This window comes from Oreochromis niloticus, linkage group LG15, assembly GCF_001858045.2.
Source record: "Oreochromis niloticus isolate F11D_XX linkage group LG15, O_niloticus_UMD_NMBU, whole genome shotgun sequence".
NCBI lineage: Eukaryota > Metazoa > Chordata > Actinopteri > Cichliformes > Cichlidae > Oreochromis > Oreochromis niloticus.
Window position 1 is genome coordinate 19,431,845 of NC_031980.2, and position 21,515 is coordinate 19,453,359.

The following is a 21,515-nucleotide window of genomic DNA, read 5'->3' on the forward strand; positions in this document are numbered from 1 at the left end:
CTGTCTTCACTCGAGTCCCTAAAGATGCATTTCTAGGACTTTTCTCTGAGATGATCCACTTTCTGTCATCTAATTAAGTACAGCATAGATTTATCTTAACAAGCCGTGTCCCTTCCTAATTAATCACCGTCATGACGACAGCTTTACCCTCCCTCTAAATATCCCCTGAAACTGCTGTGCTGTTTAGTTTTCATGAATATTTCAGTGTTTTGCCCTCTTCCTGTGCGCCTTGTTGCTCAGTCCTCTGAGAATTTAAAAACTCACCTGTGGGGTTTTTTTGCTTTTGTGAAGTTTTGGTTTTTCAGTTTGTAGTCATGTCTGCAGTCGTATTAGCAGCCTTCCAGCTGAGGTCGTACATCGTGACTGGAAAAATTCACAAAGGGAGGGGACTCAATTCCAGGACACCAGGAAGAAGAGTAAAATCTAGATCTTTAGTCCAAAACTTAGGTCCAACGTAGTAGTATTGCAAAGACTATGTAAAGTTACAGAGTGTTATCTGCTGAGATGTATAATGTGTAAAAGTTGCCAACACTCTGCTGACTCAAACACCGCAGCGCTCCAAACCTCCTTTGGGATTAACATCAGCACAAAAACTGTATGCCAGGAGCTTCATGGCATGGTTTCCATGGATGAGCAGATCCTGTAGATGTAATGTGTAGGTGGCCCTCCACATAGTGTATATACTGGGGACTGACTTGTTAAATAAACACAGTTGGCGTATTAAAAAAAAAAAAAGATTACTAAATAAAAATGAGACCAAAAGAATCCAGAACCATGATAGTGGCACCATAATCATAATTACTGTCTAACACTTGAACACCGGTTCTCAAATTAACACATATTAAACTGTATGTAAATATCACAGAGGTTTTGCTTTCTGCAACATTAGCAATGTAATATTGAAAAAGACTCCAAGGATCTTGCAGAAAACCCCCTGCAAGTCTCAAAACACCAATTTCTTCTCAAAGAGAAAACAAATTTTGTTGCTGCACGACCAAACAAATCAAACTGCTCTTTTAAAGATCAAGCTGTCTCTGGCTGCCGTAGATAAAACTCTGCCTCCTATAAAGTCTTTATAGAGAAAATATCAAGCATACAGTATGAAAGCTGCTTAATGTGACCTTTTGGATCTTTCCTTCATTTCTCTTTTAGCCTTCTTTTCTATTTTTAATGTCTTCCTTGATGAGTGCTTCTTTATATCTCCATATTCTATCGTAAATGCACAGTGGGTTTTCGAAATGACTTTACAAACAGTTTCTCGTTCATTTTTCTCATGACATTTTTGTATTTGTATGTCTTAAGTGTTAATGAGAAGTGTGTGTCTGCAACCGCACAGCTGAAACTATTCAGAATTAACACTGTGCACATGGACCAGTGCACCAACATGAGTGGGTCATGCATTTGTTCGTTCAGCTGCTGATGTGGTGTGAATAGCATGAATGTAGTGCGGCAGCAGCAGCTATAAGAGAAAAGGTCAAGACATGATAAGAAGGTGGCGAAGATAACAGAAACCCTCCTGACCATCTCTCATTTCTGTTTTTGGGACATATGAAATCCTAAAACCTCAGACTCTTGCTGAGAGATTCTAAGTCATCATCTTATCACAGACTTCACCTTCACCAAGAAGATGAAGCACCTCCAGAAAATCCACATGAACACTGTGTTACAGGTTTGCTGCTGACATATTGGAGCAGTCGTGGCTGTCCAGCGTCTCATATCAGCTTAACCATGCAGCGGATTTTCTCCCTGCAGATTGTCATGATGTTTTGTGTGTGTGTGTGTTTGTTTGTAAGCCTGAGAAATGGCAGGTGTGTTTGTCCGTAAGCTGGAAACCATCTGTCCGTGTGATCTGAAACAAATCTGAAAATGAGATAAATGCCACTGGTGACACAGCGCTCCCTTGCTTTTCCTGTGGGTGTGACTGAGGGTCCTTCTGCTCAGCGAAGGGTTGCTGATGCTGTGGCACTCAGGCGCAAAATAGCTGGTCACTAAACACTTGGCCTCAGTATGCTCCTGCTCAGAGGAAGAGCTGTTTTAGCACCAGCTCAGTCAGCTTGAACAAAAGATTTATATATACATACAAATATGTATAAATATTTTATCAGTAAAAAAGGATCCAACTTGAATTTTTCTTAAATAAAGATTAGCACAATAACATCAGCTATATTTTCCCTAACAAAAAAAAAAAACGACGAGCACAGACGTGACCCTGTGAGGCCCACATATCTCTAAAGAAGTTTTTAATTAGCTAAGACAGACAAGCATACACCCTGTTTTTGTAACTTCGGTCAATCAAATGATTTGTCAAAGATTCTAATACAACAGCCCGTTCTCAACCCCGAAGTGTAACATAACAACGATTTGTCAAGTCCAGAGGCGTTCCTGAGGAACGCGAAAGGTGAACTTCCGCGTTCTTATGCTATGCGCCAGGTTATAGATGAAATCCAGTCGAATGACGCTCCCGTGGTAATACACGTTCCACCATGTATTCCAGCCCTAACCATAACCTTATCCCTAACCTTAACTAGCACTTTAATGATGTTAGATAGTGTTTTCCAAAGTGATGTAAGTAAAACAAACGTACATGTGTAGATTCATTCCAAACAGTTTTCATGTTTCTTCATTTTTCCGATCTCATAACATAGGGACGTGTTGGGTGCCCGGAAGCGTAATATACGGACGATTTGTCACCTAGCGTAAAATGTTACGCCTCGGGAGTGAGAACGTGTTGAATACAAAAGTGCTGTTGGAGCCTGTACCTGATCAACTTCTCTGTTTAATTTTACAAGACATGGAATGATTCATCTTCAAAAAAGTGATTAGTAGGAGAAGTCATCACTTCACCCAGCTGTCTTTTTTAATTACAGATAACTCAATTATTTCATTAAATCCTTGAAAGAGTAGTTGTCGAACAGCTAACTAATTATCTGGACTAATCCATTTAAGGAGTTTTAGAGTGAATCATAGCACAGAAATAGACCCAGTGAAGGTTACAAAAGATTTCTTATCATTTCAGATTTACCTCTGCTTTTTCCCCTAGTCCTGTAGGATCTTTACCATACAGTGTATACCACCTTGAGGCAACTTGATGGGAAGTGATGGTTTATAAATAAAGCTGAAATTAAATGGTCTGTATAGCGCTTTACTAGTCCCTAAGGACCCCAAAGCGCTTTGCATATCCAGTCATCCACCCATTCACACACAGGTGATGGCAAGCTACATTGTAGCCACTGACAGAGGCGAGGCTGCCGGACACTGGCGCCTCTGACCAACACCAGTAGGCAACAGGTGAAGTGTTTTGTCCAAGGACACAACGACCGAGACTGTCCGAGCCAGGGCTCGAACTGGCAACCTTCCGATTACAAGGCGACCTCCCAACTCTTGAGCCACGATCGCCACCATTAAGAGCAGTGAAAGTACAGGCAGTGAAAGCTTTTCTGGCACTCTGGTTTATCCAATGCTCGTGTGCAAACAACCAGAAAAAGCTGCTGGCCTCTTAGCTTGAAAGGCTTAAGATATTGTTAACAGAATGTAGAGGACCCCATCAAAACAACACATGCTGTAAATTCCAAAGGAATCAGTCGGGTTAAGACTGCCTCAAGAGACAATAGCCAACGGCAGCCACATGATGGCAGTAATTTCCATTTTTAAATTTCATTGGGCAACCATGGATTGTCTTACTTGCCCTGATGCAATTCAACTGTTTGAATTACTCCAGGTGATAATGTCCTCTGTGACTTCAGTAAGCCCTTAGAGTTTATGGTGTCAAAGCAAGTTTCATATCTCATTGAATACAACATGACTTTCATTTTTTAAATGATAATTGCCATTAAAGCCAAAAAAAGAAGATAATGGGTGTGCTGTAGGGTGAGGTTATGTCCTTTCACTGCCCCTCGCTCGTAGCATCCAGTTTCAAAACACAAAGATTGCAACAGCCCCAAGCTCTTTTCCTTCATATTTTTACTTTCGTGTTCAGAATTTACTCTAGATCCCTAAAGTGATTATTGCACTAAGCACTTGAACAGTACAAAGCAGCAACCAGAATTTTGTTTGGTTCATACTGTAGATATTCTCTTACTTGAGCTGCAGAAAATGTTTGGCAAACAGGAAAAAAGATGATGAATCGCCTGTCTGATAAACTCAGAAGTACCAGCACAACAGCAAACCTAATATCTGACGAAACTGCAGATCAGCTTTTATCAGCATCACTTGGATCAGCTCCACTGGCTGTTCCACTCCAATGCCAGATTTTCTTTGGAGTGACCGCAATTTATCTGGAAGAGAAGCTGGCCTTCTCACCCGTTTTATACCATGACATAAAGAAAGCAGTCACTACTGCCATTTTATCTTTTTTTTTGTTATGTTAAATACTTAAAAGCTCAAATTTAGCTCTTAAAAGATGGATGCTTGATTTTTTTCCCCCCAACCCATCAATATACAAAATGCTAAGCTTCACTAAAATGAAAAAATTCATGTTATAAAAAATGGACTGAAGAGACTAATAACCTGAGTTAACTCAAAAGATACCTCATGAGGTTCTTGAAACAGTCCAAAATGCAAAAGCCACAACAAAACAGACCTGAGTCTGAATATGTAAGGGTAGATGACAGACACTGAGACAAAGACTAATGGGAAGACACCACTGACTGTATAGAAAAGGGGCAATTAGGAGGAGGGAAAACACCTGGGAAACAAGAACAGCTGAAACTGATCAAGAACAATAAACAATGTAAAATAAAAGACAAAACACAAGAGACAACAGAGTACTAAAATAAAACTGGAGGTAGCACATGGGGGGGGACAGATATGTACACTTAACAAGAAAGACAAGGACATGGGGGAGTCTAAAACCAAATAAGTATATTTGGTACTCAGCATGTAAACACAATAAAAATGTAACGTGAACTAAAGACTAAAAACCCTAAAAAAATAACCTGAAAAACAAAATTTTAAGAACTATAAACAAGATACAAGAGAAAAATCCAGGGAAAATTTGTACTGTGTTGGGGTAACAAGTTTTTAAGCTCACTGTCAAATAATGATAAAAAGTATTACCAAAACTAGAAACATGCTTGCAGCTAAACATGAAAAGAAGTTGTGTTTAATCAAAAAGACCTGTTTTCGTTTCCTAAAACGCCTCACATAAAAGTTCCTGTAACTGAGCTTTGATGGTTTAATTTTCCTGTTTTTGTTTCTTTTGCTTAAGTTCTTTTTTCTTTCTTTTCTAATTTAAATTTATGAGGGTGTCATGTCATAATTCTTGTGAACGGAAAAAAAAATACATATTCTGAAAATACTTCGATTTATTAGCAACCCAGTACACAGTAACTGAAACTGAGTGCATCTCTGTTTAATTGTGATCCTGGCATGTTTCTTTTATGTTTACTTGTCTGAGTTTTGTGCACAAAAGAACATTTGAGTTTATCACAGCTTAAAAAAAATAACAAATTTAAGCCAACAGTACAACATATGACTGGTTGCTTGAGCGTGTCACTCGCTTACGTTGGCACTGCGCTCTTTAGCGTGTGTTGCAGAAAGGAAAATGTCACCAGATGTTAAATTAATCAGAGCTTTTACACAACATGTTGATTTCTCTAAAGGCCAGTGTGAAAATAAAAAATCCATTATAACATTTTTGAAAGTTCTTCTAAGTTACAGAATCAAAACATCCTCCACAGGGGCTGCACAGCTGCTGACATAATGGTTTTTGTGATGAGAAGAGGCGAGGGCGGGGAAGAAAGGAAGGACAATTACTGTTTTATTGATTAAAGTGTAATGGAAAAGGAAAGCTCCTTTTGGTACACACTTTTAATTTTCTCAACTCTTAAATGCTTCCATCTTGTAAACATACACTATAAAGTGCCAGATCAAATGTTCCTGCTTTGAATTTTTCCCTGCTAATGTTTGATGTCACATATTTAATATGTGGAAGAAACTCACACAGTTTGTTGGCTCAAACTGAGCATTGAAGTGTTGCCTGATTTTTAGATATGTATAATTTTGTTTTAGCCTAGACTGTGGGAGGATATTCATGGTCTTATGTCTTTTTTTTTCTTGATCTCACAGGTTGGAAGGAACAGAGGAGAAGTTCAGGAACAGAGAGAGTCGTCCTGAGGATCTGCAGCTCATCGCCGAGCTCAAAGATATGGTTTCTGAGAGAGAAACTCTAGTCAAAAAACTGGTGGTAGGTAACAGCTAGTGAGGTAAAGTCTCAACCATAAGAAGTTATAGCTATAAATGTGAAGAGGAAAATGCATCCTCCCTTGTTTGTTTGCACAGTGAACAAAAATGATGAGTAATGCTTCCCAGAGCTTATCTGATTTATAGAGAAGGCATGGATAGTGTTGTCCAGACCCACAAAATATATGTTTAACCCTCCTGAAAACTCTAAGCTAAACATTTGAATAAACCCAACAAAAAAAATGTTTGCTGTAAAATTAAAAATCGCTCAGGTTGTGCTGATTTTCACAAGTTACTTTTCTAACAACACTGATTTTATACTCATTTTTTATACTATATTTTATCTTAGATTTGAGGCTAAAGTGAAGCACCACATGGTTTTACTACAGAACCAGCTTTGAAGTCATCTTTTGAAGCTGTTTGGAAATGGCCAGTGCATTTTAAATAATAATTAAATGACGTTCATTGCACTAATCATCTGTCTGTCACTTCTGGCCACAGGCTAGCTAATGAGCCTCATCAAAGAACCAAGAGAACACCAAAAGAGAAAAGCAAGCCAGAGTGTGAGGAGCATTGAAAGCAAGCATTTAGCAATTTTTGATTCATGAAAGAACTTGTCTTACAATCAATAAAAAAAAAGCATTTGGTTCGTCCAATTCTAAATGCTTTCACGCTTAGCTGTGACCTTTTCAGTCAGTAGTTCACAGACACACAGCGTCAGATTAGTTTAGTAAAGGGTGGCTAACATTAGCAGTGCTAACACCAGCGTCTTGCAGGTTACCATTGACATGCCTGTGCAGAATCTGGGTACATTTTGCTCTGGTCGAGTAGTTATACCATGTAGTGACTTTGGCTGGGTGTGTAACATCTTATAAAATCTAACAGTTAATTGCCTTTGAATATTAACTTAATTATGAGTAGGTAGTTTAATCAAGCCGTATTTGCACTGATGACTGTCGAGGGCAGCAACATGTATTCGACTAGTCATACACACCCCTAAGATTAATAACTCATTACTCACAGAGTTTGACATGTTAAAAATAATGTACAGGTGAGGAGTCCTTCATAAAATGAACAGTCAGCAAAGGATTTGACTTAAAGAGAAGGTGCTAATTAGAATAGTGCAGGACCCAAGACAGAATCCTGAGGAACACCGCAAAGTTTCTTAATAAGAGTCCAAAACCTCATGTGACAATTTAAATGTTTAAAAATAAAATAAAAGAATTAAACTTGTCCAAACTTGGAAATATGCTAAATATATTCACATGTTGGCATTCAGAACTGCTCAGAAATATGTTGGAATTAGTCTTTATTTATACGTTGCATCACAATTTTCAGCACCATTGTCAGCCTTAGTTTCTCTCTTTTGGACAGTTTGAGACCTAATCTACTTCAGTTTATTAACACTGTGAGATTCATTGTTTTTGTCTGACACTCAGTGGTACTGAGGTGGTGACTTTTATTAATCAGGTTACATTTTTCATGCTGAGGCACTATTGCTGTCTGAGTCATGGAGTTGTCTCTGACAGTTTGGAGCGCTCGGGAGGTGAAAAGTTTATGCTAAAGTGCATAAAAGGTACCTCACAGGTGCAAAATTCTGATGGGCAGAAGAGTTTGGTTGTGAGAATTGCTGTTTTTAAGCAGTTTTCACAAAGACATGAAACTGTAGTGTCAAGTTTGTGTGCCACTCGGAAACGTTGCCAGACAGAGCTCATTAAATGTGTGATTTTCAGTCACTCCACACTCCCCTGAGTCCTCCGCAGCCTAACTGGCTGTCAGCTAACACGATTTTCTCCTCCAGGACGATAAAAAGTTCTACCAGCTGGAACTCGTCAACAGGGAGACCAACTTCAACAAAGTGTTCAACGCCAGTCCTAATGTGGGAGTTATCAACCCGCTCATTAAGGTAGGCCCTAATATCCTGTAACACGCCACACACAGGGGCGCTCTGATAAGCCTGCTCCATTATTTTACTGCATAGCAAAGATGATATCCACTCCAAGTCATTTCATGTACATCTGTGCTGATCAACCAACACCATCAGTGCTGAGGCTTTAAAATGGTACCACAGTAAATCATTTTAAGTAATACCTGTTAAGAATTACACCATTTTTGAGGTGACTGTCGTCCTTTAGCAAAGTTTACAGAGCAAGACATGAAGTTGTTTTACAGCAAAGAAAGGATCACGATGTTCCAGTAAAACTTTCAGAGTTTATGAGAGACAGCAGAAGGACAAGGGGAGAAAAAATCAATTTTATCACATTTATTCTTTTCTGTAAAATGAAGGTCGTCAAGGATGGAGTAAGAGGACAGGAAACGGCATGACGAACAGGAACTGTGGTGTTTCTTTCATTTCTAGATAATAGCACAGACTGAGGAGTGAGGGGGAGGCTGTCCAAGGTCTACATACCAAGATCTTGTTTGTTTGCAGCAGTTGAACCAAAGTGTCACAGTTCAAAAAGTGATTCTTATAGATTTCAATGCACCATAAAAACACCACAAAAGGAAAGGGCCTTTGGTTTTAATGAATGCAGTCAAATAAAATCAGGAAGTTTGATTGCAATTAAATTATGTCCCATTATTACCTTTAATTAAATAAATGCTGTTTCCTGTTAGTCGCTGTGGCTCAGTGTAATTATATAATTAGAGAATTTAAACCTAAAGCCAAAAGGACAATGGTGCTTTTCTGAAGCATTGATTTTGTGATCTGTTTAAAGCTGCTGAAAACAAACATTTCTGTTCTGTAAAGCACTACTCAAAAAATCAGTATATAGGATGTTGGTTTAGCGAAATAACCAGATAAGCAAAAGCAAGCATTAATTTAGATACCAGACTCCCCCGCCCCCAATGTTACTCAATATATTGCAACAAAAGGAAAAGCTCTGTATACTATATAAGGATAATTAAATGGCACAATTTTAGAAATCATTTAAATAACATTTATTTCTATTATAATAATATTTGATAACTGAAACAATTTAATTTGTGTAAAAAGGTTCAATAAATACCTTAAAATCAATTGTTTATTAGAGACTTGGTTTTTCTTTCCTTCCTGTCACACCGGCATCGTATTTTCTCGTTTTTCTGGATTTATGATCACCATCTTGTTGTTGTCAAGGGTGTGGTCAGAGGGGGGGCATGGGGGGGCACTGGCCCCACCAAAAATACAATTAACTCCACTGGATGAAAGTATGGATGGGACCAGTGGTTCAAATATAGCTTAGTACATTTACTCAAGCACTGTTCTGAAGTTCAGCTTAACGTACTACATCTGCTTCAGTAATGCATCTTTATGATGACGCCAAAAATCACTCAAGTGTTTTCTAATCCAGACTGTATACTGAATATATTTCAGATCAAATATTCTGATTTTCTGTGGGCCCTTTGTTCCTTGTTCTTGGTGTCCCATGTGATAACACTCCCAGACATATCCCTGTTGGTGGTTGCCATGGTGATTTAAATCAATTAGAGCGTCTACAATAAGAATAGCAGCTCATTTTTCTCTTTGACCCATGTCTGAAGAAGCTCCTTTGAAATTAATACTCTCTTTCCTTTGTTACATTGCATTAAGAATTTAATTGATATTTTGAAGTAAATAGTGTGCCGACCTTTTCCTTTTGTGGCAAAAAAAAGCAAAAAAGAGCAGAAAATTAAAAGTGTTATTACAAGTTTGACATTCTCATGCAGGACTTCATAGCTCGTAGCAGGAAACAGGTTCAGAAGATGATTCTGGTTAACAGAATGTCTCATTGTCATGTGTGTCTGAGCTGAATGGTTCCCACTGCTTGATTTAACTGTTGACACCATCTCAGGTTCTACAACTTTGACCTGTGGCGCGTTGTTTTCTTTGCAAACCCTTTCTCTCATCATGTCTTTGTGTGTATAAATGTGCCACCCGATTCGACTGGTCTTCTTTTCTTCAGCCTTCCTTTGCTTTCAAAGCCATTTGTTAGTGTGAGATGTTTCCCGCTTTGACACATCTCTTCTCATCTGAACTTTCATTCTGCTCAGAGTGACTGGTGCTTTAAGACTGTGACTGAGCAATGCCGGTCTTCAGACTGATCCATTCACTCTGCTTCGATCAGCATTTGAATATTATTAAGTTAGCACGCTGCTCTTTCCTGTCTCTCATTGGCTGGACTGTTACAGCTTCCAGAGCTCTCCCTGTACTCCATTTGCCCTTTTTATCCTTCCATTCCTTCCTAAGTTTTTATTATTATTTTGTTTTAAACTTCCCTTTTGCTCCTTTTTGACCCCCGTGCCCCTCCTTTTTCTTTTTTTTTCTTTTTTTTTCTCCTGTGTAGCAAAAGAGAAAGAATGAGAAAACAGCAGCCAGCAGATTGAGCAGCTCTACTAATGTCAGGGCTCTGGAGGGAGCAGGTATGGGCATGGGCTTGGTGGGTACAGGGAGCGGCCAGCCCCCACAGCCACCACCCCCGCCCCAACCCCGCCCAGTCGCCTAGAGCCCATCCCCAACTCCCCCTCCATCACCTTGAGCTCAACTCCAACAAACCTCTTGCCCCGCTGACCCCTCCCACCGAACCCAAGAAATTCATGAGGTGAGACCTTTTCAGCCCCGACTAACAGCAGCGCATTAATTATCCAATCACAGGCCTCTTTTTAGTCAGAAGCACTTTTACTGAAGTGAGTCGTGGCCTGAGGTAAACATTCAAATATATAATATCTTTATTTTAGGTTTCAAAACAAACAACAGAACTTGGTTAAATCTTCTCTACAGATGTTTTTTTTTTTATTATACTTTCATTCTTTCTTGCCAAGTGTGGCACTTTCATAAACCATAAGAAGCATGAAATCATTGTCAGCTATAGCTGCAGATTCTAAAAAAAGAAGCTTTCAGAAGCTCTGTGCTGTGATCAACTGTTCGCTGATTCCCAACCTTGTTGATTGCTGGTGCCATGTTGAGCTTTCCCCTCTTTGCGGGTTGTTGACAGTTTTAGAAGCAACAGGTGGAACCTGAGTTTAAGACAAAAAAGGCAGAAAAACGCTGCTTGTTTTTACATCATTACTTCGTTTTTTTGGCCTAAATATCAGCTGTTGCTACTTGATTTTCTCCGTTTTTGTTATTAGTTTAATCAAGGTAACACATTGGTTAAACTGCCAGGTGTTGCTTCCACCTGACTCAGTTTGGAACAAGATTAAAATATATGTATTTAGCAGGTGCTAGAGCTGCAACAAAATTACAGTCATCAGATAATCAGGCAGTTATTTTAAAGATTTGGCTTTAGGCGATAGGTGGATACTATGGTATTCTCCAGATACAGCAATGTTAGATTGTTTAAATGCAAAGACATTAAAGGTGACACAGAAAAACAAACTCAACCAAGGTTTAGTCAACATATTATAATTTTTTCCTTGAAAATGAATAAAACCTTTCTATTCACAACAGCTGTATAACCTTGAGGAGGTGCTTTATATTCCAAGGCAAAGGCCCTAAAATATTCAATTGAAAGCCTCAACAATGAGACAGTCCCATATTTTTAAAAAATCATTAGGAAGTAGAACCAGGCATCGTATACGTGTTTCAGACATTCAGGGTGAACTGGCATTATAGTACATAGTATTAATTGATGACATAAAAACTGCTGCATGGCTCGTTGCATTCAAGGTGTTATGGTGTTACATTAAGCGGTCACTCCCAGTTCTAACCAAGGGGGTGTTTTAACCCAAATCTTGTTTCACTAATGCTGTCCCTAGCAAAGTACTATCTAGAGCCACATCAGGTTTTATCGTCCTGATGGAGAGCATGTGTGAGATCTGTTATACCGCAGGTTGGAAGCTAGCATAAAGCTCTTACACTTTTATGCGATAAATTCATCCCAAATAGAAAACAGACTGTTAGAGACAACTGAGAGGCAAGGGCTATTTTTTTGAAAACCAAGTTTAATCCTACTACTTTAAACCACTGGGAAAAAAAACAATAGAAAAAACTGCTTAATGCATGTTTGATGTAATGCTTTTGGCTTTTAAAGTAACCAGGGCTACTTTTTAAAAGCTAATTTTAAGCTAATAAGCTAACAGACATGCTACTGTTTGCAGCTTACAGTAAAGCAAACCACGTTCAATCAAATCCTCACCACTTTGTTTTTCTTGATTTAGATTTTTAAGTGGAAATAATGTCCAAAATATTTAACTATAGAGTGTAGACAGTTTTACACTGAAGACGTCTAGAGCCTGCACGTCTGGAGTACCTAAGTCATATAAATGCTAAGCTATGACGACAGTTTGGTCATTTAATACTTTTTGGTGATGATAAACTAACAGTTAACAGTTTTTAACTGCTTTAATCTGTAACATATGTATGTGATAATTTTGGTTATGGTAACTGTGATGCCACCATTTCACCATTTTCCTTCATTTTAAACCCAGAATAGTCAATTTATTATTAAATGGATAAAGTAAAGTAATGCCACGTTGTGTCTGTGTTATTTACAGCCAGACATGGTTTGATAAGACTTTCAGTAAAAAGCTTCAATAGAAAATAAACTTCAGGTCCTAAATCTTGACCCTATAGAGGACAGAATCAGAGGATTGATGACCCTTCTGAGTTCATAGGTGTTATACTTTAGTTATATCGTGTAGATTTGGGGATGTTGGGGACCCTGAGGGTCTTTGACGCCCACTTTTTCCCAGCTGATAACAGCCTCGCTCCTCAGGGTTAGGGTTTGGCGAACAGTTAATCAAAAAGACTTGTAGATGATTTTCTGCCTCCTTTCAGGGCCTGAGGTTTTTACACTATATATCACAAACCAGCTGACCCTGAGTCGACATTAAAGGACACGACTGCTTTCTGCTGCAGCATGTTTGAACTCAGAGACATTGGCAGCTCTTTAAATAGAAGTGAATAATATGGAAAGGGCAACATAAACACGAGAGTCCCGTGTGCGACTGAAGCTTCAAAGAATGGCCTTGGAATGCAAAAGGGGCATGTTTTTACTTTTCATTTCATTTCTTTTCCATCAGTCCGAACATGTTGCTGTCTGAACTGCGTGCATGCTCAATGTTTTTTTGTTTTGTTTTCTCTTCTTTTCCGTTCAGGACATTTACACTACCTGTTGTTATTATCCACTGTGTCTTTTTCGTCGTCGCTTTGTGTCACATTGTGACGTTTCTTTCTTCATCCTCACCGTCATCTAAATTTCAGCATGTTGCACTTTTACTCGACTCGAAATGGGCTCGACTGTTTTTGTAAAAAGTAAATAAACGGGGTTTTTTATGCAGACTTATATTGAAGTAGATATTGTCTTTTGCTATTATGGACTGTCTCCCTCTGTGTGTGGTGGTGTCTTATTTTGATCCTGCTCTACTCTACGCTCCAGTAAACACTGCTTTGGTGGCTGTGATGAACTGTGTGAACTGATATGATGATAAATTATGTAACATGCTTCTCACATGAATACATGCGGTGTGTATGCGTGTGAGGGGGGTTGACGTTGCATGTAGGTTTACAGCATGTGTGTGAGTGAGTAGTTTCTTTCTTTTCTGCTGCATGTTGTACTGCCGAGTAAGACGCAGTGGCTGCTTTGCAAAAGCTTGGGACGAACCTCTGTTGATTTAAAATGCTTGCACAAACACACACACACACGCATTATTATTCCTCATTGCCAGAGCTGTACCTTAACACACATTCTAACATGCACAACAAAGTAAGGCGATGACAGTATGAGGTCAGGTGTTAGAGATCTGCTTTGAACTGTTTTCAGACTATATTAAACAATTTATCTCTGCTCTCACTCTTCACACTCTTTGTTCTTAACAAACAGTTTGAGTGATGGTAAACATTTTCCTTACACTTGAGTGATTTGCTATGCTGGCCTCTTTAAATCAATAAGTCGTTAAGTGTTTAACCCCTGACAAACTTTATTCAAATCGACTTCAGTTTGTATAGAAGAAGTGAGTCAGACATCACAGCAGTCAAGAGTAGTTATTAGACTGCAGCTCGCACCCGTTTTGGCAGAAGGAGATATCTTTGTGCCCACAAACATCCAGAACGTTCATAACAAAAATCTGTTTAATAGAAATATATAGAACGCAATGTGTGTAACAGCCTGTTAATGGTGTTAAATTGGGTATGTTTAAATCTCAGACTAATCCTAATCTAATCCTAATTTCAAGTCAAAATTTCAAGATGACTAACTCAAAGTTACGTATTTTAGGTTAATGACACCAAATTTTGAGGTATGGACAGCAAAAAACCCCAAACAAACAAAATAAAAAACAAGCTTCATAGACACGTATCAGACAGACAACAAGAAAGTCAGGAGTAAGCTGCATATAAATGTAGGAGTATTAGAGGGATTAGAAACGGTTGAGGAATAAGAAACAGCTGAAAGGAATCAAGACAATCATGTTGACAGGAACTAAAGACAAAAACAAAAAACATCAGAAGAAAAAACTAAATATCAAGTATCATTTACCAAAAACATAGTAATATTAATCAAAATCTGAAACAAAAAAACAACACAAAACTCTGCAACAATAATAATCCTCATTTACCATAGCCAACGAGACCCCAAGCCAGTTCAATGACTCTCTAAAACAAGTCATTTTAGACCCCTCCCCCTTTAAGGCCTGCTTTCTTCTCACTGGCTGCTCCTCAAAAACAGAAAGTTTAAACAGAAGGTGGGTGCAGCTTCTGTGCTCACAGCCAGATTTGACCATATTAGTAATCTGTTGACATCATACAGATTCAAGAACAGAAGAAAAATAGCTGAATGAACCTTTAGAGCAGACTGAAGTCTCAGCTTTTGGCTCACACGTAAGCTGATCTTATTATCTTTATAAAAATAAAGATAAGCTGTCTTCAGGTAGCTGTTCTAACGTGTGCATTTAGTCAAAGTCCTGGGATTCTTTAAAGCTGTTTAAAAGGCCTAAAAATATGATAGTATATTAAAAGGTCATGGCTAACACTGTCACCTCACAGCAAGACCCTGAATTGGATAAGTGGAAGAAAATGGATCGTAAAAAGTAGAGTATAGTAAAAAATTTAAATCTTTTAAATTACATAGTTTTGATATAAACATATAGATAAGTGAACCAAGTGCAAACAATGTAAATAAATAGACAATAATTAGGTATTACATATTTAAAACAACTATAATTCATTAGGCCGGTTATTTTTATCCACATGAAAAACACCGTGGTTTTGATTGATAAACATGCATCTCATTACGTTTATTACATTGTTTATGTTAAATTTAAGTAATCTACATGAATGAAATGTACAACTGAAAGACCAAATCATAAACACTTGAGCTGCAGATGATATGACTGCACCTCGATCCCTTAAAAAATAAGGTAGGCGGGTGAAGTGCACACATTTGTAAAAGCCTGCCGAGTTTCTAGCCCTCTCTTTTCCCCTCAAGGTCCAGTATTTGTGCAAATGCAAAGAGAGGCCACATCCTCTCTCTCTGCTGTCACGTATAATGGATAGACTCCCTCCTTCAATCTGATACGCTCCTCTCGCTCTTCTTACTTCTTCCTCTGACCTTGATTCATCTTCTCATGCTCTGCCAATCTCTTTTCATCTCCTCTCCATCGTATTTCCTGCCCTGCTCCTGCAAGTCATCCAGCTTCTCTGCTCACGGTTTCATACCACCACATTTCACCTCTCTTTTCTCCTTTTCTTCTTGCGAACAGAAAGCTGCACTTCCTGCATCAAAGCTTCCTGAAAATTATCTTTAAAATCCTCTGATCACCTCGTGATTCTGTCGGTCAGTGCACACACTGAGCATTTTATTGTGAAGAAGAGGGTGTTTAATATGAGATGACCGTGAGCACAAATTATACATTAACATGAATATTTTATGAATTTGTGGTAAAACAGAACGCCTTGAGTCTGAACTGTGACCGTGCGCAGCATAAACAAGATTCATTAGGCTGAGCAAATATAAGGGAGCTCTTTTGGGGAGAAAGTAAAATAACAAAAAAATACCCCTGTAAAATTTTAGCATCGCCCCAGGGTTATGGGACTGTTTGTTTAAGAAGTAGCCAATTAAGAAACAGAAGTGGCTCCGATAGGTGTTTGTTTTTAATAGATGCACACACTAATTAGTTCAAACTTTGGGGAACGGTATATTTCCCCTCCGAGGACGTGAGTCAGGAAGGAACTGCAGCGTGGTTAGATCATATAAATTCCAGCCGCGATTGGCATTTTTCTGGAAAAGAATATACTTTAAATCATTGGATAATGCCAATTTAGTGTTATAGAGTTACCTGCTGAGGAAACTAACTTCTTAAAGTATTTTAACATATATATACTCACCAAGCTCAGCTCATCAGTGCTCTTTTAAAATGTGACACAGACAATATAAAAGATGCACATAGCTTAAGAATCTGAAAAGTTGTGCTTGAGCGGGAACCCTACACCAAAACCTGCACCTCATGAGAAAAGCAACTAAACATCGGATCGACGCAACCCGCAGCTTCTGATTGGCCTGTTCAGTCCCATCGGTTCATTTTGTGCATTTCTAGCTACTATTTTGCAGCAGTTTTTGAATTTATCAGTGAGAGAGTAACAATAAGTAGTATAAAGAATAATTCAGTTTTGAGGTCATACTGAAAAGGGATGTTAACCTCGTTTTGTGAACTGTGCTCAATATTAGAGTCATAGAGGAGGCTTTTTAATCACAATGTATTTTAGCATTAGCATAAACACTCAACGTTAGGCTTCTTTTTTTTCTTTTCTTTTTTTTAATTTGTTCATTTCAGGCACAACAATCTTTAATGGGACTTTACTAGCCAATGGGTGATGCCACAGTGGCTACACCCATCCTTTATAATGTGAACACAGCCGTAGGATTAAAATACATCGCACTCTGCAGTATGGACTTGGAGGGCAGTAGAAACATTGGAAATGCTTCAGAGACACAAAAATAGGGATGTTGTGACATTTTCATAGAAAGTGCATTACACGAGACGCCGCTCGTAACAGTTTGTGCGTTTCACAGACAGTTACTCTGTCTCTTCTAGGGTTAGATTTTCCTTCTTAATGGTCCATCACAATCTCGTGTTCACAAAGCAACACAAAGGGTGCTTTGGGCTATTTATTATTTATTAAACTGAAATACTTCCAAAGAATTCTGAAATTAACGTCTACACCGTGTCTTGCATAAAAACTCTTCCACACAATTACTAATATTTTAGATGCAGAGCTGTGTCCAAAGTCCTGTGTGAAACTTTGCTGCTGATTTCAAGGGAAAAAAATGCATCTTTTCAAAAAAAGGCTTCAGAGCTTTGAATCAGATTTTCCAGCTTCACTGAAGAGAGGCTGCTCAACTGAATCTATACTTCCCTTTAAGATGTGGAAGAAAACACAGACACACACAAAAACCTCCAATTCAGTCCAATAGCTGTTTGAAGTTAAAGTTTAAACAGTTTAAGCTCCAGAATGTAGTTTTAACTTTGGTGCCTAGTTTTCAAATATGGTGTAGTAGCCATACAATAACAGGCAGTGAGGTGGGGAAGCATCACGTGAAAAAACAGCCCACTTACCGTTACATGTCAAAGGAAGGGCTCTGAAATTTTACAGTTAACTCAAACCACCAAAATTTGTGAGGATATGTGATGAGAGTGAAATGTGCAGAGCGATATCTCAAAGCGATTTTGTTCTATGATTTTTTTTTCATCCAGACAAGCATGAATAGGTAAAGAAAAGATGCAAAAGCCATTTTCATTTCTCGTACTTTGCTTTCAGTGACTTCTGACTCCTCCGGACTTTCTGAAGGTTTTTCAAAGTTTTCTTTAAACATTTTCAAACAAATGTTTTTTGTTTGTTACTGACCTATGAATCATTCAAGCATAAAAAACCATCAACTCAAGAGATAAACCAGTGTGTGCACATGACAAGCAACTTAGCAAAAAACCCATTTTAAATTGTATCTTTAGACACTTTGTTACTAGCAGCCTGTCACTAAAATACATAATTGTTCCCTTTCTTTCCATTTCTTTTAATGGATCTATAAAATGCCAAAAAAATAACCCAGTTTGCCAAACATTAAAAAATTTATTTTTGTACCAACAAGGTGATTCTCGAAAAGCTACGAGCTAAAAACTTGGCGTTTTTCAGCATAATGTGCGGTGTGACCTTAGAAAATTTGAGGAAACTCGACAGAGTACAAATAGAAGACGTGGCAAGCCTTAAAATTTGTTTACTGCAGATGCACAGGATCTAAATATCATCTTCTTAAAAATAGAGGGAAAAAATACAACAAAGACCTGACACAGGATCTGACAGATGAACCTGGCTCTGCATTTATCCATCTACATCTATTTTCAAAGCAGTGGAAGTGTGGCTGAGATGAAGCTATTCCTGAGGAAGGGAAACCGAGAGAAAAGCCTTGGGTATGCCAAATTACACAGAGCTGGACTGATCAGAGGTTACGAGTCAGAGGTAGAACAGTGAGTGTCTACAGACATCCGTAAAACATGGAAGCTCTGTCGTGGTTTGGAGATCTTTTCAAAAGTGATAGAATTATAACAGAAATGTACCATCAGATTTTTATCCACCATTCAGTACCATCTGGTACTGCTACTTTTGATTGGCAACAGCTTCAGTTTTAAGCATGACAGGTATCCCAATGCAGTCAAAGCAATCCTGGATAGAACAATATAATGAACTCTATCGGCCATGTACCAGCCTCCCCGGGGGCCAGATCTCAATTGAAGCAGTGTGGGATCATCTAAAGGGAAATAACATCCAAAAAATAGCTTTGAATGTCCTTCAAGAAAAAATCAAGACGTTTCCACAGTACTGTATTAATAGCTCCAAAACATAAAGAGTAGTCCTGTCAAAAGAAAAGCCTCATGAATAAATCCCAACAAAGGTTTAATAACCCTTCTTTAATTTTGAAATTTGTTTTGGCAAACTTAAAAAGGACAGAAAAAAACAGAAAATCCTCACAAAACATTTTCTTGAAAAGCATCTGGACACAGGTCTTTTAGAAAATCTTATTCAGACAGGATGAAATTGTTCCATTTTTGTAGCCATTTTCAGCTGATTTGAGGCTCTAGTGATGATTTCCTGCAGCAGCATCATGGTTTGATGATTTGAGAAGTCAAATTAAACCGTTCTCATGGTGATGAGGGACGGCGCTGTTACAGCCATGTGTTTATAACAGTTTCTGGGTGGTGACATCTCTGTGAATACGACACCGATTAACAGTTTCGCTAAACGGGGAATACGGGGAAGATCAATTTACTTCAAAGGACTTTGTGAACTTCACTAAACCTTTACTTAGAGATAAAACATTGCTCGTGGTTACTTTCCAAAGGCTGCACAGGAGAATAGTCATTCAATCAGCTGTAATATAACTGGAGTGTGGAGAAGGACGAACACTCACGTGGCTCATCTTGAAGATCGTGGCTGTGGTTATGCTGCCCCCTGTGGACAGAAAAGAAAATTACACATTCAGACTTATTCAAACGCTCAGATTTCAAACTTAAATCACACAAAAACACCAGTGGAGTGTGGAAAAGGGTCAAAAACCCAGTTAAGTTTTCTCAAAGCATCAGAGGTAGACATTAATATTAATTAATATTAATGATTATTGATTCATGATAGTAAAAAAGTTTTGCTGGTCTGTCTGAGAAGAAACAGACAGACTTACATCACTGGTTACAATGAAGACATGTGCACAGGTGGACACAGGGGTTAGATCTGCTTTGGTAACGCTCCGTCACTAGCTCATATTCACAAACTAACACAGAGGCTGCTTTGGGCTATTTATTTTAATAGTTAGGAAAATACTTCCAAAGTTAACATCTACATCGTGTCTCGCATAAACCTCCACAAAACTACACAGTCGCTGATGTTTTAGATGCAGAGCTCAGCTTGATTTATTTCAGTATTTAGACCGGACGAAGTACTAAAACAAACATCTTCCACGCAGTTGTTAATGTGTGTCCCCCGCTCTTCTGCATGTTAATATCAACAGAGTGTGAACGTTTGTTTTTGATTTTGGAGGCAAAAAAAGAAAAAGGTTTTTAGCTGTGGATCAGATTGTGGAGCTTCACTGGAGGAAGGCTGCTCAGCTGAATCTATATTTTCCTGAGAGATGAAAGCATTAGAGCATCATTTTCTTTTCAATCAGAAATCATCATTTGAGGCTAAAGCTGGATTATTATAAAAACACATCGACTTTTAAGATTCTTTGGTGTGAAAAAATCTGAGAGTGTTAAAGTGAAGCTTGTGCTTTTCACCCCTTAATGTTTTAGCGTAACGAGCTGAGCGATCAGCCTCTCACTTCTCTTTCTTTAACTTTCTGTTTGTGTGTGTGTCCGTCCTGAAGCCCTCCTGAAACAAAGGACTCTGCCATCGACTCCCCGGACGCTCAGCGCCAGGAGTGGTTCGCCCAATACTTTTCCTTTTGATCGACCACAAACCTGCAAACACAACGATTCAGCATGTCAACCAAACTTTAAAAAAAAAAAAGAAAAAGAAAAAACTGATGAAAAAAAAACAAAAAACTGGAAAAAAAATTCAAACTATTTGTTATTTATCGTCATTGATCGGTTCGGGGATCAATCCACTTTGGAATCAGTCAACCGAAACTGTAAATCCTGGTTTGAAAATCGCTTCTCCTCGACGTGTCGATCAAACGCACAGAACCTGATGTCACTGATTTCCACTTCTGGGAGAAACGCCACGATTTTCCAATTCCTGCCGTTGACCGAGGCCAAACTGAATTGAACCCGACCGCGACATCAAATGTCATCGCTCCGATCTGATTTGATTGTTTGATTCTCTCTGATTGTTTCACTGTGGATGAGTTTCTCTCATAGTACAGTGACAATAATCATCCGTATGTTTGATGTTTATTTCATTCCTTTACTCTTCGACTTATTTTGCAGTTTCTTGGAACTAGAATAAAATATGAGTGGTGCATTTTCATGCTGCTAATTGCCATTGTTGGACTACAGTAAGAACTATATATAAAGAATTATACGGTAGGTAATTGTGCTCTCTTTGTACGTGGGCCCCACTGCATACAGCATCTTAGACTAGGCGGGCTGATCTAAGACCAGTTTGCCTCCTCATTTATGGTGACATTAACTTCGGACCTGATCCTAGATCAGTTACACTTCTCTGGCGTGCTCCGTGATTACAGGCTCTGATTTTAGGACGGCACCATCATGGCGAGTTTGTTACAGCTGCATAGAAGTTTCAGCCGATTTTGGTAGAATATTAAAACCTGTTTGTATGGTCGTCTGTCTCAACACAGATATAATGATGTCTCACCAATTTTAAAATCAAAAATAGCATATTTTATATTTATATTATAATGTGTATGCTTAATAAATTATTATTGTGACATTTA

The 21,515-nt window shown here is 38.5% G+C and overlaps 1 protein-coding gene across 3 annotated transcripts in view; it reads left to right on the forward strand.

The window, feature by feature from the left end:
* fam184ab (family with sequence similarity 184 member Ab) overlaps window positions 1-21,515 on the forward strand; it is a 193,518-nt gene extending 172,003 nt beyond the window's left edge. For 2 of the 3 annotated variants that reach the window (XM_019346150.2, XM_019346152.2), the window contains exons 19-22: window positions 6,067-6,184; window positions 7,982-8,086; window positions 10,485-10,739; window positions 20,487-21,515. In XM_019346150.2, the coding sequence (XP_019201695.1) occupies window positions 6,067-6,184; window positions 7,982-8,086; window positions 10,485-10,643 (382 nt within the window). In that variant the 3' untranslated portion in view covers window positions 10,644-10,739; window positions 20,487-21,515. The remainder of the gene's footprint in view (window positions 1-6,066; window positions 6,185-7,981; window positions 8,087-10,484; window positions 10,740-20,486) is intronic. The other variant, XM_019346153.2, reaches the window with a different exon arrangement.